This window comes from Podarcis cretensis (assembly GCF_951804945.1).
Source record: "Podarcis cretensis genome assembly, chromosome: 1".
NCBI classification, from domain to species: domain Eukaryota; kingdom Metazoa; phylum Chordata; class Lepidosauria; order Squamata; family Lacertidae; genus Podarcis; species Podarcis cretensis.
Genome location: NC_137170.1, coordinates 33,441,278 through 33,460,843, shown reverse-complemented (window position 1 = coordinate 33,460,843; position 19,566 = coordinate 33,441,278). Strand labels below are relative to the sequence as shown.

The following is a 19,566-nucleotide window of genomic DNA, read 5'->3' as shown; positions in this document are numbered from 1 at the left end:
GGGAACTGGAGGCGAGAGAGCGAGAGCAAGGAGAGAGGCGCGCCGGCGCCGCCTCCCGCTCCGTTCCCCGCCTCAGCCTCCTCCCCTTCCCTCCCTTTCGTCGGCTCTGACGCGCCTCCTGCCGCCTATTAATCATCCCTCCGAGCCGGCAGGCTGCAATTAATGCCAATCGGACTCACGGCGGCGCCCGGCTCCCTCTTCTCCTGCTTCTGGACGGCTCTTTCCCGCGCCGCTCCTCAGATGCTGCCAAGCTGCGTGAGGAGGAGGAGGAGAAGCAGCAGCGCAGCGGCAGCCGGAGAATGCTGACGCCCTCCTGCCGCCGGCTGGCCCGGGCGCGGGCGGCGCTGTGAGCCCGGGCCGACGGGGCGGAGGATGGCCCCTGCGCCCGGCTCCTGGCGGGCGCTGCTGGAGGCATGGACCCGGCGGCGGACGCCAGGAACTCCTCGGGCTCCGCCAACGGCACGGTGAGCGGCGGCGGCGGCGGCGGCGGCAGCGGCGGGAGCGAGTCTCAAGGCAGCAGCGCCATCCTGATCTCCTTCATCTACTCGGTGGTGTGCCTGGTGGGTCTGTGCGGCAACTCCATGGTGATCTACGTGATCCTGCGCTACGCCAAGATGAAGACGGCCACCAACATCTACATCCTCAACTTGGCCATCGCCGACGAGCTGCTGATGCTGAGCGTGCCCTTCCTGGTCACGTCGACGCTGCTGCACCACTGGCCCTTCGGCTCGCTGCTGTGCCGCCTGGTGCTCAGCGTGGACGCCGTCAACATGTTCACCAGCATCTACTGCCTGACGGTGCTCAGCGTCGACCGCTACATCGCCGTGGTGCACCCCATCAAGGCGTCGCGCTACCGCCGGCCCACCGTGGCCAAGATGGTCAACCTGGCCGTGTGGGGCCTGGCCATCGTCATCATCCTGCCCATCATCATCTTCTCCAAGACCGAAGCCAACACGGACGGCACGGTGGCCTGCAACATGATGATGCCCGAGCCCAAGCAGAAGTGGCTGGTGGTCTTCGTGGTGTACACGTTCCTCATGGGCTTCCTCTTGCCCGTGGTGGCCATCAGCCTGTGCTATATCCTCATCATCGCTAAAATGCGCATGGTGGCGCTCAAGGCCGGCTGGCAGCAGCGCAAGCGCTCCGAGAGGAAGATCACGCTGATGGTCATGATGGTCGTCATGGTCTTCGTCATCTGCTGGATGCCTTTCTACGTCGTGCAGCTGGTCAACCTGTTCGTGGAGCCCGACGACGCCACCATCAGCCAGCTGTCGGTCATCCTGGGCTACGCCAACAGCTGCGCCAACCCCATCCTCTACGGCTTCCTCTCGGACAACTTCAAGCGCTCCTTCCAGAGGCTGCTGTGCCTCAGCTGGATGGACAACGCCGCCGAGGAGCCCGTCGACTACTACGCCACCGCCCTCAAGAGCAGGGCGTACAGCGTCGAGGACTTCCCCCAGGACAACTTCGGGGAGTCCGGAGGCATGTACAGGAACGGGACGTGCACCTCCAGGATTACAACCCTCTGAGGACAGGCCTCGCCGCTCTCCCCCACCAGGAGAGGAAGGCCGGATCGGGGGAGGGGATGGGGGTCGAGAAGAGGGGGCGCCAATGGGTCAGTGCAACCCCCAGGAGGTTGGTGGCTCGAGCCCACCCAGGGACGACAGGAGTCCTGCGTTGCAGGGGTTGGACTAGATGAGCCCGGGGGTCCCGTCCAACTCTGCATATGATGTAGCTAGAGAGAGCAGCACTGCACTAGTTGCCCATCAAATGGGGGGAATATGTGCGCGCGCGCGTCCTTTCTGCTCAGTTGAACCCGGGCACCCCTTCCCTCTTACCTGCAGTTGCTTTGGACACCCTCGTCGATCAATCCACAGCTCGCCCAGCAAGACTTTGATTCCCACCACCACCACCACCTCCCCAGCGCTGCGCTTTGGGTACCAGGCCATTGAGTGTGGGTCGGTTTGTGGGTCGCTTGTGATTTCTTTCTTTCTTTCTTTCTTTCTTTCTTTCTGCCCCACGTCACTTCTGCTCTACTTGCTTGTGGCAGATGACAAGCTGAGGTCCGTTGCGTTCAAGGCCCCCTGGGAAGAGGAGACGTGGCTTTTTATCAACCAAATCGAGACCTAGCTTGTCTTTATTTGTTGAAGCGGCGTTTGCTTACTAAGAGAGAGGGATGGAGGGGGAGAGGTGCTGGGACTCCAAGTTAGCCCTCTAATTTGGAGGACCCAACCAATAAACACAGGTGTGGGTGTGGGTGTACTTTCTCACTTCTGAGGCTGGAAAGCACTCTTAACATGCTCAGAGGGCGCTCACATAGACTGACCAGAGGGGCATTAAACGAGCCTTGCTTCGAATTAAGCCCTGGTTGCCTCAAACCCCTCCAAGTCTTAGAAATCATGTTTGGCAAAGCGAGCGCACAACTAGGCGCGCCCCTCGAGCGCTTTTCTCTTCTCCCGAGAGGCGGAGGAAGCCAAGAGCTTCCCAAACGCAGGAGGCAACCGACCCCTTTGCAAGAAAACAGTCCTTGGGGCAGCATAGATCTTCGATCTGTCTGCCTGGAGGCAGCTCCGGGGAAATGCGAAGCTAAATACGATGTGGCTTCCCCCCACCCCGCCCCTGGACACGAAATTTCTGTTTGGCATTCAGCGGCGCTCAAGGGGAAATGGCAATGCGTTTGGAAAGGGAAAGGAAACCGGCCTGCTGGAAAGCCAGGCGATTATGTCGTTATCTCGCGGCAACAGCAGGCTGCTGATAAGAGCGAGATAAATAGCTTTCCCTGCACCCACCCGCACCTTCCTCCGTGACAGTCGAGAGCCCGGGCGCTGGGCGCTCCCAGCGATGTTTGATCTGGGAAGCGTAGCGCTGTGTGGGTACATATCATAAAGGTGTGTAAACAAAGCAGGTTAAAGAGCTGCCAGGACTGTGTGACAGGCGGCGTCAGCGGTACGAGGGCGGGAAATTAAGGGAGCTCCTTCTGTCTGGAGAAAAGAATTGGTGAGTCAGACTAAAGAGACAGTTTATCTTAAAGACTTTCTTTTTTTTTAAGGGTGCCAAATGATTTCAGCTACAATGCACAAAGTACTCCCTACTGGGTAGTAAATCTGATGGACTTCTGGGGAACTGGCCATTATTTAGTAGCTTGGGGAAACTATTCAATGGTAAAGGTAAAGGGACCCCTGACCATTAGGTCCAGTCGTGACCGACTCTGGGGTTGTGGCGCTCATCTCGCTTTACTGGCCAAGGGAGCCGGCGTACAGCTTTCAGGTAATGTGGCCAGCATGACTAAGCCGCTTCTGGTGAACCAGAGCAGCGCACGGAAATGCCGTTTACCTTCCCGTTTACCTATTTATCTACTTGCACTTTGACGTGCTTTCGAACTGCTAGGTTGGCAAGAGCAGGGACTGAGCAACGGGAGCTCACACCTTCGGGGGGGATTCGAACCGCCGACCTTCTGATTGGCAAGTCCTCGGCTCTGTGGTTTAACCCACAGCACCACCCGCGTCCCATTCAATGGTAACTTAAGATAAACCAATAACATTCAAGACAAATCAAATTGCCTTGCCAAAAGAATCCTAAGGCTCACTTCTAGGTGGCTTAGAGACGCTCGCAGGAAGGGTCTGATGTAATAAGCTATAGCTACACCCTCTTGTTTGGCTCCAGCCTTTTCACAAGTGACACACCATCTATACTTTTGGGACACCTCCACAAAGTACACACGGGCTGCTAGGTGTTTCCCCCTTGCTTCCCACTGCAGGTGTAATGGGCATTGCTGCCCCTGGAGGCTTGCCATGGGTGGTATTCTTAGTAGAATCAGGAGGGATATTTCCAATATCACTAGGGGCTTAAAGAGGAATCTAAGACCAAGAGAATTGCCAAACTGGGTCAAGTCAAGTGGACCCATTTGACCAAACGTCCTTTCTTTGAAGCAACCCAGGAAGAGATCCTACAATAAAAACAAACTGTACAGAAACAAGGTGCTGGGGTAGGGAAAGATCCAGCCCATTGCTACCCCACCCCATTTCCAAGCTGCAGGAATTTGTTAAAGCCCCTTCCCACTTTTGCCTTTGCAGCCCTCTTCATCATTAATTTGTAATACACCATCTAAGTGCTCTGCTGTCTGTTCCATTTCTGGGACTCCTGTTTTTAAATGTGAGACCAATCAGGTTTTTATGTTACTCAATATACTTGTGTTTCTGCTCTGTGAAAATTATTCTCTTTAAAACTGTTTTCTTTTGGAACAGCTTTTGATGTGCAGCAGTTTTTGGTAATTATTCAAAAGCTGAATTAATAACAATTCACAGGTTGGAATTGTTCAAGAAACTTTCTGGAGGGCGGGGACTGTAACCATGGGAAAAATTCATTTTTTTCCTTACATTTCTGTGTCCTGTCTTTTGTTTCTATTATTGTTGTTCATGTACATGTCTGGAAAACCAACAATGTTTTGTTTCATATATGGCAATAGCTAAAGTGCAATCCCTCATACTCCTTCCTGTTTTAAAATAATCACAGGTATACAGTCTGATAAAATATACCATTTTGCCCTTTATTTTTACACCATTGCACAAAATTAATGTGAAATGGAAGACACTGTACTCCAGTGATGTACTTCAACTCTTTTCCACTAAATGTACTCTTCCGATGATTGGGAACACTGAAAATTGCTTAAAATTATGTACCCATAATGTTAACAACAACTTGTAATAAGTAGCCTGAATATTACAGCTATGGTTGTCTGGTACCCTTAATGAAAGGACCAAATTTTCTCTCTGACTGCAGTGCTGTTAAATTATACATTTCAGGTGTAAAGCAAAAAAAGTAGGAGATATGGTTTAACAGTGCTGCTTGCTCACTTTTTCTGAGATCCCTGCTCCAAATAGTCTTAGTTTGGCTGGACAATGCCCTTAAGTCCCACTGACTTTTAATGAATTGAAATTGCAGCTCCCACTTTCTGCAAAGTTGCTGACTGTCATAGGATTGCATTTATCCCACTGAAATCATCAAGATTTAAAATTATTTAAATTTGGTTGGATTGTGTGCCTTGAATTTGGTCAGTGACAGTAAAAGAAAGAGGGAAAACAAAAGAACAGAGGGGATAGGAAAGGGGTTAATGTGTGCAAATGAAGCAACATGTACTTTTGCCTAGTTTCACTTGGGGGTGTCAAAAGGCAGGCTGAATGTAATTTGGACAAGCCCCCAATGCCCCCAATTTATACAGCGATCCTATCAAATGCTTCACAGAAACTGGTAATGATGTTGCTTCATGGAACTAAAAGGGGGGGGGGGATAAGTTCAATTATTGGGGTTAGAGACAACTAGATTATTTCAATCACCAACACAGAAATTATTGATTCATGCTTAAATATTTGAGCCTCAATTTCAGTTCCCTCATTTTTCTGTAAATTATTCATCTGAAACCATTTTTATACGTTTGCTAATTGTACCTTGCCTCCCTGAAGAGCTTGTTTAGAGAAGCTCCCCTTTCCGTGTATTTGCTCACATGCCAACAAATTGGGGGGGGGGTGTCAGCAAATTGTTCACAACTGACAGAACCTCCATTGTGCCTATTTTTAATTGACGTATTTATTTTTATATTTTTTGAATGACTTTTCAAATCTGGGTCACTGTTTCTTTAAGAGGGTTTCAATCTCTTACGCTGTCATTTTTCCCTAGCAATACTGTAATTCAGTGTTAGCTTAATAAACAGATGTATTAAACAATACTCTGCAATCCAGTTTCTACTGCGTCTGTACAATTGCTCAACTGGCTTCATCCTGAACAGCTACTGAGAAAGCAAATTTCATTCAGTGTATACACTGAAGATAAGAAGATAAGACATTAAATAACACCATACTTGTTTATTTTTTGCCATCATGCAAATACACTTTGACATGTGGGTGTTCTGGACTAGGCAGACTAAACCAACACAGATACATGAGTTTAACTGAATTGTCCAGCCTTTATGTGGGAGACCATAGACATATAACAAAGATACTGAACTGCTAACATAAGACACTGCTGGTCATGATTGCCTATGGACAAAGAGGGATATTGCTTCATTCCTGCTTTTTCTTCTTTTATGTTTGGCAATTTGAATGGGAACAAATATGATTTTATACTGGAAGCACTTACAAAGGGGCTGCAGTGGGGCTGTTTCTCCTATGGGGAGACTTTACAGCAGGAAAACATTAAAGTTCATAGAAGCACATGTTAAATTTCACAGAAGATGGCACTCTTCCCTTGAGAGAAAGCAGCTTTTGATGTTTGTTTACCATACCAAAGCCTCCGCAGCTGTTTTTCATTGTGTTTTGTTTTAAGTTTGGGCACAGAAATAAAGTGCTAGCCCAACTCTCTAAACTACCCTGAACCATCATCGATGGCTGCTAGCTGATGGCTATGCTCTACTCTACATTCAGTATGTTTCTGAATACCAGTTGCTGAAAACAGCAGAAGGAGAGAGTGCTCTTACACTCGTCACATTTGTGCCTTTCCCAAAGGCATTTGGTTGGCCAATGTGAGAACAGGATGCTGGACAAGATGGGCCAATGGTCTGATCCAGCAGGTTTTTCTTACATTCTTATCCATGTGATTTTAAACAGATGCAATACTGATTATCCAAAAATGGAAAGATACACTGATTTAGGAGGAGGGACTTAAAAAAGAAGAAGAATCTAAACAAGGGTGGATAATCATGTCACTGTTTGGAGATGAAAGCAATAACCAAGGTTATATAATTAATTAAATAATAATAATAATAATAATAATAATAATAATAATAATAATAATAATTTATTATTTATACCCCGCCCATCTGGCTGAGTTTCCCCAGCCACTCTGGGCGGCTCCCAATCAAGTGTTAAAAACAGTACAGCGTTACATATTAAAAACTTCCCTGAACAGGGCTGCCTTAAGCTGTCTTCTGAATGTCAGGTAGTTGTTTATCTTTTTGATATCTGATGGGAGGGCGTTCCACAGGGCGGGCGCCACTACCAAGAAGGCCCTCTGCCTGGTTCCCTGTAGCTTTGATTCTCGCAATGAGGGAACCGCCAGAAGGCCCTCAGAGCTGGATCTCAGTGTCCGGGCTGAACAATGGGGGTGGAGACACTCCTTCAGGTATACAGGACAGAGGCCGTTTAGGGCTTTAAAGGTCAGCACCAACACATTGAATCGTGCTCGGAAACATACTGAGAGCCAATGCAGATCTCTCAGAACCGGTGTTATGTGTTCCCAGCGGCCACTCCCAGTCACCAGTCTAGCTGCCGCATTCTGGATTAATTGCAGTTTCCGGGTCACCTTCAAAGGTAGCCCCACGTAGAGCACATTGCAGTAGTCCAAGCGGGAGATAACTAGAGCATGCACCACTCTGGCAAGACAGTCCGCGGGCAGGTAGGGTTTTAGCCTGTGTACCAGGTGGAGCTGGTAGACAGCTGCCCTGGACACAGAGTTAACCTGCGCCTCCATGGACAGCTGTGAGTCCAAAATGACTCCCAGGCTGCGCACCTGGTCCTTCAGGGGCACAGTTACCCCATTCAGGACCAGGGAATCCCCCACACCCACCCGCTCCCTGTCCCCCAAAAACAGTACTTCTGTCTTGTCAGGATTCAACCTCAATCTGTTAGCCGCCATATTAGAAACCCTAAGATAAAACTCACCAGACAGAACAATTTCCCTGCCCCTTGCATGCTGTTCTGGGGCGCTGTGCTGACATCCCCCCCCCAGCCAATTTCTTTGGGGGGGAGGGAAGGGGAGAAGCCCCACTGTGTAAGCAAAAGCCCTTAACGTGGTTCATTAGGTGAATCCTGCTCTTTGTATTCAAGCGAAAAATAGACATTTATTAATATATTTTAAGAAAGCATGGACTGCGTAATATAAAATATGTACCGTAAGCAGTAGACAAAAATATACACAAATATAAAAGTTAAACTAAAAAACCCAAATTACACTCCATTTGAAATTGTTCGTTGTATTCTTGTAAACGTTCCATAATGTTGCTGCAAGCCCACTTGAAGGCCTTTTTGCTGATAAATACATGCTGAATAAAAGGGACGCAGGTGGCGCTGTGGGTTAAAGCCTCAGCGCCTAGGACTTGCCGATCGAAAGGTCGGCGGTTCGAATCCCTGCGGCGGGGTGCGCTACCGCTGCTCGGTCCCAGCGCCTGCCAACCTAGCAGTTCGAAAGCACCTCCGGGTGCAAGTAGATAAATAGGGACCGCTTACCAGCGGGAAGGTAAACGGCGTTTCCGTGTGCGGCTCTGGCTCGCCAAAGCAGCGATGTCACGCTGGCCACGTGACCCGGAAGTGTCTCCGGACAGCGCTGGCCCCTGGCCTCTTAAGTGAGATGGGCGCACAACCCCAGAGTCTGTCAAGACTGGCCCGTACGGGCAGGGGTACCTTTACCTTTACCTTTTACATGCTGAATGCATGGCTCTGCCCACAAGGCCTTGTCATCTCAGCAGAGGGACAGCAAGGCAGTCTCTAAGATAACTTGGTGCTGAGTTGTTTAAGTTTTTATAAACTAAAACTAAGATCTTAAACACGGCCCAGTAGACATCTCACAAATGGTATCAGGTTTTAGTGATAGGCACAGACCTGTTAAATTAGTTACAATCCTTAACTAAGATGTGCTGTGCCAGCAAAATAATTGCTTAGTTTATAGCTCACCAGCTGCTACACCAGCACAATATCACAAAACGTCCCATTGGTGCTGCATGCCCAAGCACCAGGATTAAACCCTTAGTTTGGGATTCAGGGTGGCGGCTGCCCGGTTAAACTGTACTGCAGCATTTCCCCAGCATAAACAATTTGCCTTCCTTTTTAGAACCAAAGCATCCTTAATTACAGTAGGATAAGATACTGATGGGACGCAGGTGGCGCTGTGGGTTAAAGCCTCAGCGCCTAGGGCTTGCCGATCGAGAGGTCGGCGGTTCGAATCCCTGCGGCGGGGTGCACTCCCGCTGCTCGGTCCCAGCGCCTGCCAACCTAGCAGTTCGAAAGCACCTCCGGGTGCAAGTAGATAAATAGGGACCGCTTACTGGTGGGAAGGTAAACGGCGTTTCCGTGTGCTGCGCTGGCTCGCCAGATGCAGCTTTGTCACGCTGGCCACGTGACCCAGAAGTGTCTCCGGACAGCGCTGGCCCCCGGCCTCTTGAGTGAGATGGGCGCACAACCCCAGAGTCTGTCAAGACTGGCCCGTACGGGCAGGGGTACCTTTACCTTTAAGATACTGATATAATGGAAGATCAGTAAATTTAATTGGAATAGAATACATTTGTGCATGAGCAGGGCCGTCTTTAGCAGATGCGGTGCTGTGGTGCAAATGTCCGCCCAGCACCCCCAAATTACCACGGATGGGGGAGGGGAAGCAAAGCTGTGCACTGCCAGCCATGGGCAGGGGCACAACTCTCCCCCATGCCTCTGTGGGAGGTCAATGCCCACAGAAGCTTGGAAGGCAAGCTGCACACCCACCAGCCATATGTTCAACGGGGAGCAGCTGGCGGGCGTGCAGGGAAAGGGGAGGCCACTGGCAAAGCCGCGCAGCTCCCCCACTCACTGGGTGCCCCTGAGAGGCTGGCACCCTGGCGCAATGAACCACTAAGCCCTATGGGAAAGACGGCTCTGTGCATGAGTAAGGTCTGATTCATGCGTTCTGCTGCTGGCATGGTTTTTCCTTCAGAACAAGGTCCATATGGCAAACTGGGTGTATGAAGTGAAGAGCAGGATCCCCAGCAGAAAGGGAAGTTTTTAATGTTTGATGTATTATTGCATTTTTATATTTTGCTGGAAGCCGCTCAGAGTGGCTGGAATGGTATTATTATTATTATTATTATTATTATTATTATTATTATTATTATCTCTTTCAGAAGTGATGCTGAATGCATGTGGGATGAGGAGTTTGAGTAGATGCAATCAAATTCTACCATCTATAATCATGCGTGTGAATATAACGTTTGTAGGGTCCTAACTGGAACAACAGGCTGTGATTGAGTTCCATCAGATGTAGATATACAGAATTTTGATTTTCCTAAGTAGCCATCTTTCGATGGTGGGGGAGCTTTTGCATATTAGGATTCAAAAAGTTCTCAAACTGATGGATTCTTTTAAGAAATTTCTCATATATTGTCATTTTTCAGTATCTCAGTTCAGGATTGCATAGTTTTTAAAGCACCCCTTGTAACCTCAAAATATATAATGCAAATGTATTATGAGCTGCCCTTAATTTCAATATTCATTGAAAACAAATATTTCAAAATATGCACATTTTGATTCAGAACCTAGTCACCATGAAGACAGCACACTGAAAAATGCAAGCAGGAGTTGATGGTTTCATTTCATTTGCCTGAAATGGCAGGGTTTGAAATAAATATTCCCATTATGATACCCACACACAAAAATCATATCCAAGAAACAAAGAAATAATAAATGCATAGAATAAACTTCATTCCTGAGAAAGAATTGATTTATGTTTGGCCTCCGCTATTTCTAGGCTCTAGAACTTTATCAGTCTCCAGGGATTAGCCATTGAGAAAATGAATCACAAATCTATGGAGGCAAATAAAATATTTTCTTCTCATTATGCATTCAACACTGCAGATTTCTCTTGTGCAGAATCCCACTGGACTAATAGCTAGAGACCCAAGTTTATAAAAAGAAAAATACATGTTCAGCCATTAACTCTCTTGCAAAGAAAATAGGAGTGTACTGCAGACTAAGAGTAGTCAAAAGCCAAGGCACAAGGAATAAGAGACTGAAGTTGCTCGGCTTGATCAGCGAGTGCCCGCCAGATGCTGGTGGACTACACTTCCCATCAGCCTTAGCCCATATCACCAATGGTCAAGGATGATGATGGGAAATGTAGTCCAGCAACTTCTGGAGTACTTCATATTGACTACCCCTGGACTAGAATACTGAATACAGTGGTACCTCAGGTTAAGAACTTAATTCGTTCTGGAGGTCCGTTATTAACCTGAAACTGTTCTTAACCTGAGGTACCACTTTAGTTAATGGGGCCTCCCGCTGCTGCTGTGCCGCCGCCACGCGATTTCTGTTCTCATCCTGAAGCAAAGTTCTTAACCTGAGGTACTATTTCTGGGTTAGCGGAGTCTGTAACCTGAAGTGTCTGTAACCCGAGGTACCACTGTATTAGAGGTTTAAGCTTTCTTCTGAGAAATTATTTGCCTGGACAATGCACACATGGTGGGTGGGGGGAGTAGTCCAAGTCTACTGCTTGTCTTTATTACCAGACCTATCACCCTTCCCTCTGCTTCACCCCAAATACTGTTAATTCTTGCAGTAGAGGGCCTGCAACATAAATTGAGGTCCTATGGGTACTTGAATCTCTCATCTTGCTTGGGAGTGATGAGGTTGATGGCGGGTAGGGATTTTGATGTGGATGATAAGAGTTGGATTGGCAGAGTCCATACGGGATTGCAAAACAGGGATTATTAAAATGTCTCATGGCTAATTTAAGCCCACTGATTTCTGTGGATCTGCTCTGACTATGATTTTCTGGGCCATCCTAAACACAGGAAGATGGCATATTTTATGCCACGGTAAATTAAGATGGCCTAAAGGGTGCCAGATCCTTTGCTAGTTCAGGATGCTCAGGGAGGGGAAAACACTGGTCAAGCTGGCCCTAGCCTAGTGGGGTGGAAAGAAGCCACTGAAATGGGAACTGGGCCCAACTGCTGACACACAGAGGAGAGATCCCAGGTGTCATTATCGGGTTTGGATGAACACATAGATTGTTCATGAGGAGCAGTGCACAATTGACAGCAGAGGAACTTGCCAACACGCAGTCCACACAGAGCTGAAGGGCTGTTCCTTGGTTATCCATCCACATTCACATTAAGGCCAAGGGGGAGAGACAAACAAGTTGATATGGTTGAGATTCTAGAAACTGATTGATTCGACCACATGGATTAGCTCTGACCAAGTTCTTCAAAGCATGCGAGATACATAAAATTAAGCTGCTTCAGTTTAGCTCCTAGTTAACATTCACAGCAGGTAAACAGAAACATAACATTTTGGTTTTGCCTTTGGAGGAAAGTGCATTGGAAGTTTTAAGTGTTCCATTTGATATTTGCTTTCTATTATTAGCTCTATCTACAATTTCGAGTTTGCTTTGAAAAAATTAAACTAATGAATGCAGCATACTGTATTGTTGCATCTTTAAAAATATAATTAGCAAATTAAAAGCAAACAAGCATAGATTAAAATCTATTACTCTTTTTCCATTCACACAGCGTGATGGCAATTGCAATTTAGTTTTCCCTAGCTCAAATGAGGTATTTAAAAAAAACAAAACACTTTATTGAAGTTTCCAACAGAAAGATAACTGAAAAGTAACAGTCAAGTAAGGAATGCAAACTGTAATATATAGAATTGGTAGAACTGATTAACAAAATAGTCATCATAGTATAGACTACAGAAAGTGATTTGGCAAACACAGAGTGAGAAAACACAAAGGAAAAATATTACAATCAGTCTTAGGACAACTTCTGTTCAGTTCTTCCCAATCGCTACAAGAAACGTCCTTTATAGTGCTAGAAAGCATCTATGACTTCCTAGATGGGGAACTAGTATACAGGCAACTACCAGTTTGTGTGGGGGTTGCGTTCCTGCCCCCGCACACATTGGCGGAGCACAATACCCCCCCCTCCCGTTACACCCCGCTCCATTATGCCTTGATGTGTCCCCTTTTCCAGCCACTTTCGGGTCTGCAGTGATGAGCAATGTGTGTGGTCACGTGTCCATCGGACGGGCATAAAATGGTCACTGCCTGTATATAAACGACAAGAATTGCATCTCTTGAAAAGGGTGATTCCTCCACATTTCAGCTTTGCAAACCTAGCAAGTCACCTTGTGCATTATCATGGCATTCCACATTTTAGTTTTAGATTAATTGTGAAACTGGTGGCCCTCCAGAGGTTGCTGGGCTCCAACTCCCATCAGCCTCAGCCAGCATGGTCAGTGGTCAAGGATGATAGGAGTTGTAGGCCAACAACCTCGGGAGGGCTGCGGGTTCCCCATCCCTAAGTTATAGGAAGATGGGTAATTTTTGGAGGGAGTACACTTGAATTAGATTAGATTTTAGTCTATGTTGTAATTACATGTGTTTTATCACTTTTGCAAGCAAGTCTTCCACCAACAGAGAAACCCATTTTATCCCAACACCCTTATTTCTACCCACAGGCATCCCTGCACTCTATCTAGGATTCTAACTGCGATACCACACTGGCTCTTGAATATGATTCTATGACAGATTTATTTTTAAATTGCCAATTAACTGTTTTCTCTCAATTACATTTTGGTTGTTATTGGGAAAAGGAGACTGGGTAGATGCAAATATATGCTTTCCAGAGACACTAAAAACTCGTAATTCCAACTAAGTCAACAGACGCTCCAAAGATTTGAGTCCAAGAACTTAATAGAACATCATTTGCCACCTTTTTCAAGCTGGAGATAGAATTAACCAAGGCTGAAGCTCCTTATTTTGAGAGACAGAATTCTTGGGAGACCTGCTGAGTACACTGTACTTCTACTTCCATATCTTGAAGATAGGCACAGTCTATAATATATTGTTACCAGCCATCTCAATCTCCACTGAGCGGTGCAAGATTCCTGGGGGTCTTGGCATTCAGATGGTTTTTGTGTTTCTTTTGGGGGAAATGAGGCACAGTGGAGGCTGTATTGTCTTTATGAAATATGGCTTATCTTCAGATATTTACACTTGAGTCTGGATGGAGAGAACATTCTGAGCAATATATCTCACGAGCAATACATGTTACAGCAGTGCAGCATGTGATTCAAAAGCAGTCAAAACACCATCTCTGTGTCTTCTCCACACAATTTGTCTGTCCCTCAGCCTGCATGCCCTCTGGCCTGACTCTTCTTCCCCACCCACCCTTGCTAAAAATGTGATGGAAGCTTTGTGTAAAAAGGACATTTTTTCCTGTGGTGACATCACGCCCCTGTAACCCTGGCAACTTTCCCTTCCCAACTTTGCTATGTATTGTCTTTTGCTAACTAATAATGCACATCTGAGGGAGGGACTCCACCCCCCACTTCTTGACTGAGACTGAATGTCCCACCTTTTGTCAGGGTAGTGACTCTGCCATTTTGCTTTTGTGCTTTGATAGCACCTCTCTCAAGCAATCTCACAAGGAAGCTGGCTTGGCTTATTTTTTTTAGGCCTTACTAAATCCATCAATCAGACCCCACATTTACTAATTTCAGAAAGTATGAGAACTTAGAACCCAGGAATTTTAGGGGATCCTTGCCCCCCGCAAACCCATAACAATATTTTATCACAGTTAGGAACATAGGAAGCTGCCTCATATTGAGTCAAACCACTGGTGCATCTACAGCCATGAAGCTCCACAGGACACAGAAAAAACGTTTGTGTGGTGCGGTATGTTTCTTTCCCCAATAACTAAGGAAAAATTACAATTGGGGATAAAAGAAAGAAGGGGAGAGACAACGGCCAAAAAATGTTTTATCTTGCAATAACACATGAATGCTTTCTAATCTAAGCCTTCAAAACAGTGTTTTACTGCACTTTAATTATGCTACAGTGTTATTAGAAAGCATTCTGAGGAATTAGTGTTCTATAATTACAATTCCTGAATACTGTAGACACATCCAACTCTCAAATCATCTGACCTGTTCCAGATTCTCAATCTTCTGCAAGAATTTCTATAATAATATAAATTAATGCCTTTTATTAAAGGAACAGTATTTCAAACCCTCAGTGTCCCTATTTTCCAGGGACGGTCCCGGATTTACAGAAGCTGCCCTGGTTTTTTATTTGATCCCTGGATGTCCCGCTTTTCCTTAGGGCGTCCCTATTTTATCCAACTCCCCACCCCCATCCTGCCATCTGAAGGCAGCCCTGTATAGGGAAGTTTTAAAAGTTTTATTATGTTTATATATACATTGGAAGCCACCCAGAGTGGCTGGGGTAACCCAGCCAGGGATATATATAGTGAACTTATTATTATTATTATTATTATTATTATTATTGAATAGGATGTCTCTATTTTCATCAGAGAAATGTTGAAGGGTATGATATTTTGAGTTCCTTGTGTTAGATGACAATCTAACATTCACCTCATCAGCAAAACAGAAATAACAAGCAGTTATTAATTTAAATTCTTTTCCTCCAGGAAAGAGCAACATGACCCAATTTCAATATTCGTTTCTGATATGGAAAATCATCTTGAGATTATTTTAGTTTTTTCTATTTCATGTATAAAATACTCCCCATTAAATGCACACCCACATGGTGACAGCAAATATTGTATACCATTCAAAGCAAGTGACTTGTAGATTCTCATGCCATTTAGTTTAACACTTTCAAAGATACGAACTGTGTTATGTATTGATGGGCTGGAATATGTTTAATGAAATGGAAAATGCATCATTTTCATCAGGGAGCCAATTAAGGCTCAGTGGGAGCTACAGGGACACATTTTGGTAGTAGAACTGTTGGCAACGTAAAGGTCCTATGTAGGTTGCTCCAGATGGTTATGTAAAAAAAAAAACCTAGATTGCACGTACAAAAGACAAAAAAATTCAGAACACATTGATCTCTGCAGCTCAGAAAATCAATAGTACAGTTAAAACCTTTCTTCTTCCTATCATCCTGGCAGGTTTATTTTGCATATGATTTGACAGAAACAGCTAGAAGAGCTGAAACACCAAGTTCTAAATATTGTTCAATAGGAAGGGGTTCTTAGGAAGTTTTGGGGAAGACTGGAAAAACATTTTGTTTAAACCTACCTTTAATTTTAATTGTATATACACACATGTACAGCCTTATATTGTCCCTGCAGGGTAAATAGCTGGCTCGGGTGAGTGAGATTTAAATCTATTTGCAAAACATGTGCTCTGTCCATTGATCTGTGGCCCATGATACCAATCCAAGGTATCATTGTGAACAATTTCATGGTTATGTCAGGGATAGGATATATTTTTCAAGAAGAACATCTTCCTTTCTGAGCAACCTTCCAGGGGCCACACGGCAGTAGTGGATGGGGTTAAAGGCAAAAGTGAGCGCAACAATAAATGGAAATTTTACCTTTGTAGTTCGCTTATTTCTTCACACTCACTTACCCCATCAGAGCACCATCAGGACCCAAGAGCGCATTCCAGCCTGGCATAAATATTCAGGAAGGGTGCAGAGCAGGCTTGGAGGAGGGGGAAGGTGTGGGCCTGGGGAGCACTCCAAGGGCCAGATAGAGGCCCCAATGTGTACTGTACGTTTAAAGCAGTATCATACAAATTTAAACAGACTGTTTTCCCCAAAGAATCCTGAGAATTGCAGTTTGTTTGTGGGGTGTGAAACACAGATAGCAGTCAAATACAACATTCCTAGACTGAACATGAAAGGGGATGTTTGCACCAGCCAGTAGAAAACTTCCTGTTTCCCTCTGGGCTGGGACAAACTTCCTCTACATATGACTAGAGGTGGGTGTGACGTTACCTGCCCAGGTGACAAAAGCACCTTGGACGCAGCCCTCTCTCTCTGACTTCATTCGTCATAGAAGCAACAGCTCTTCAGCTAGAGATGTCCTGTTGGCTTCCAGCCAACAGAGCACAAAGGGACTATCTCCTTATGGGATAGATTCAAGTGTATATGTTTTGTAACCTAAGTCTGCCTTCAGGGATCAACTGTGAACTGATGATGCTGTGAGTAAACTTCTTTTATTGACTTTAAATAAGATTGTCCTGTCTATTCTTTTCAAGGGGGAGATAAGGGGACTTACCAGGAATCCTATTTTTAGAAGCTTAAACGAGCTTGCAAAAAGCTAACTGCTGTGCGTTTAAAAAAGGGAATGTTAAAACTCTGCTGAGTTATAGAACTTGCTAGTACAAGTTAGGAATGATATTATTAAACAATATATCCTCTCCTGCCTCCCTGAACATTCCCACATTGTTAATGGTGCTATTCCCTTCACAAAGCTGCACTTTACAGAGTTCCCCTGGAAGAGTCCCACTCTGGGAATTGCAGCTCTTAGCTAAGGGAACCTGAAGTGCTATGATACTGTTTTGAATGTATAGTGCAGATGGAGACAGAGAGGCCAGGAACATAGCTGTCAATGTTTCCCTTTTTTTAAGGGAAATTCCATTATTCCAAACAGGATTCCTCACAAGAAAAGGGAAAAGTTGACAGCTATAGCCAGGAAGGGTGCATTTGAGGCACCCTTCACTTGCCTGCCATCCTTCTTCTAATAATTTGTTGTTGTTTAGTTGTTTAGTCGTGTCCGACTCTTCGTGACCCCATGGACCAGAGCACACCAGGCACTCCTGTCTTCCACTGCCTCCAGCAGTTTGGTCAAACTCATGCTGGTAGCTTCAAGAACACTGTCCAACCATCTCGTCCTCTGTCGTCCCCTTCTCCTTGTGCCCTCCATCTTTCCCAAAATCAGGGTCTTTTCCAGGGAGTCTTCTCTTCTCATGAGGTGGCCAAAGAATTGGAGCCTCAGCTTCACGATCTGTCCTTCTCTTCTAATAATAAGTAGGAACAAAGATTCTGACTGTACTTCATTTCGCTTGAAGAGGATTATTTGAGTTTCATCTTAAGGACATCGATGCCTCACCTCTAATGGGAACCAAAAACACTTCAGAAAGAAAAAGAACAGACTCCCAGTGCTACAGATGCACTTGTGAGGAAACTCACATTTATCTAATTAATAAGGTATCTTATTAATGAATAAGATGAATGGCTGGACTAGATGAATGGCTTACTATTCACCTAGTCTATTACTATTACCATTCATCTAGTCCGTTACTATTACTATTATTTACTAGATGAATGGTTGGACTAGACTACATCAGAGTAGACCAAGCCCTCTGGACAATGACTGCCTGACTTCTATGTCTGATGTATTGCCAGGACCATTCTACATTGCAAGCATTAAGCATCAAAGTCATCGCAACAGTATATTTATCTCCTTCTGAGGATTACATGGTGCAATAGTACTAATTTAGAACTGGCAGAATTCTAATCCTCTTCCCAAATAATTATTGCTTTCTGCCTGGAAGACTACCTGCGATCCCAATCAAATCTACTCATATATATGTGTGTAGTAAACAAAAACAGATGGCTATCTATATTTTATTGGTTCAAATTAAACAATACTGAGCTTTTGAATACAACAGGGAAAGGGGAGTCTGTGGTCCTCTAGGTGCTATCCTTTATATCATGCCAACGGTCAGAGATGAGGGCAGTTGTAGTCCAACATGTGGATGGCCAGTTTTTTGACATGTTTCTATGGTTACATTAAAAACAGAACAGAACAAAACAAAACAAAGCTGTTGCATTTCCTGTTTGCAGGCTCATTCACAAGCATAGGAATGGGAGTTTCACCTCGCACCTTAATTACATATCTTTAGGTGTCAGGTGAAAACATTCCTCTTCTCCCAGGCCTTTGGCTAATCAAACAATCTATGGCTATTTAAACTATAGAGGGGGTTATTGTTTTGTTTGCTATTATGGCCTGGATAGCTCAGTTGGTTAGAGTGTGGTGCTGATAATGCTAAGGTTGCAGGTTCGATCCCCATATGAAACAGCTGCATATTCCTGCATTGCAGGGGACTGGACTAGATTCCATGTTTGTGTTATGCATTTCTGTTTTTATACTGTAAACTGCCTTGTGATTCTTGGAAGAAGGGCAGTATATAAATTTAATTAACTAACCCATTGAACTCAATGGGACTTATGAATAGGCATGCATTGTATATCCTCTAAGACTGCACTTCATGTGAATTGAACATGGGTATACTGCACTTCAATTGTTCTGTCAATATTTAATAAAAGTTTTCCAATTATATAAGCAAAATTTCCAGCTGTTTCCCTTTCTTCACTGCCATATAATTTGTAAGCTGTGACATGAAGGCATATTCAAAGCATTCATTTTCTCATTCCACTCTTAAAGGGGTGGATAGGGATTCTGCAATGTTTTGCATAACTTCAATCATACATAAAACGAGTTCATAACAGTTTGAAGATCTCTTCTGTATCCATAGAAAAAGAATTACACGGTTCAAAGAATGCTCTATCATTTCTTTTACATGCTCCATTTCTGTTGTCCTTTTTAATTGCTACCTTGATCTTTTTCTAAAACCTTCTCGCAACAAGGCAGATCCACCAAAAAGGCATCCTTTTCACAACAAAAAAGCTATATCCCAGCTTGTCATGAGCGTAGTTATCTCTTAAATTGACATATAAAGAGGAATTATTGCGATTTTATTTTCACAATTCCAGATATAAGCTCGCATATAGATCACCTAAGACCTTGTCTACAGCATATATGATGCCATGCCACAGTATAAATCTAAAAGAAATGATAGGTAGGTAGGTAGGTAGGTAGGTAGGTAGATGAGAGGTTAGCAGGAGCTGGGACCGAGCGACGGGAGACTTAACTGTCAGGGGTTCTTTACCTTTAGGTAGATGAGAGAGGTTTCATCCGATTTGCACTCATTTGATTTGCCAGTACAATTTAATATATTAATTTTGACACGTCTGTCTTTTATCAGGGAAAGAACATTTGCAGTAGATGTGTGA

General features: G+C 45.0%; 1 protein-coding gene across 1 annotated transcript; it reads left to right on the top strand.

The window, feature by feature from the left end:
* The first annotated feature begins 379 nt into the window (after positions 1-379).
* On the top strand, positions 380-5,734 carry SSTR1 (somatostatin receptor 1). Its single transcript, XM_079955116.1, has one exon. It carries the CDS (start codon positions 414-416, stop codon positions 1,527-1,529), a length of 1,116 nt encoding a protein of 371 aa, XP_079811242.1. The 5' UTR covers positions 380-413; the 3' UTR covers positions 1,530-5,734.
* The last annotated feature ends 13,832 nt before the right edge of the window (positions 5,735-19,566 follow it).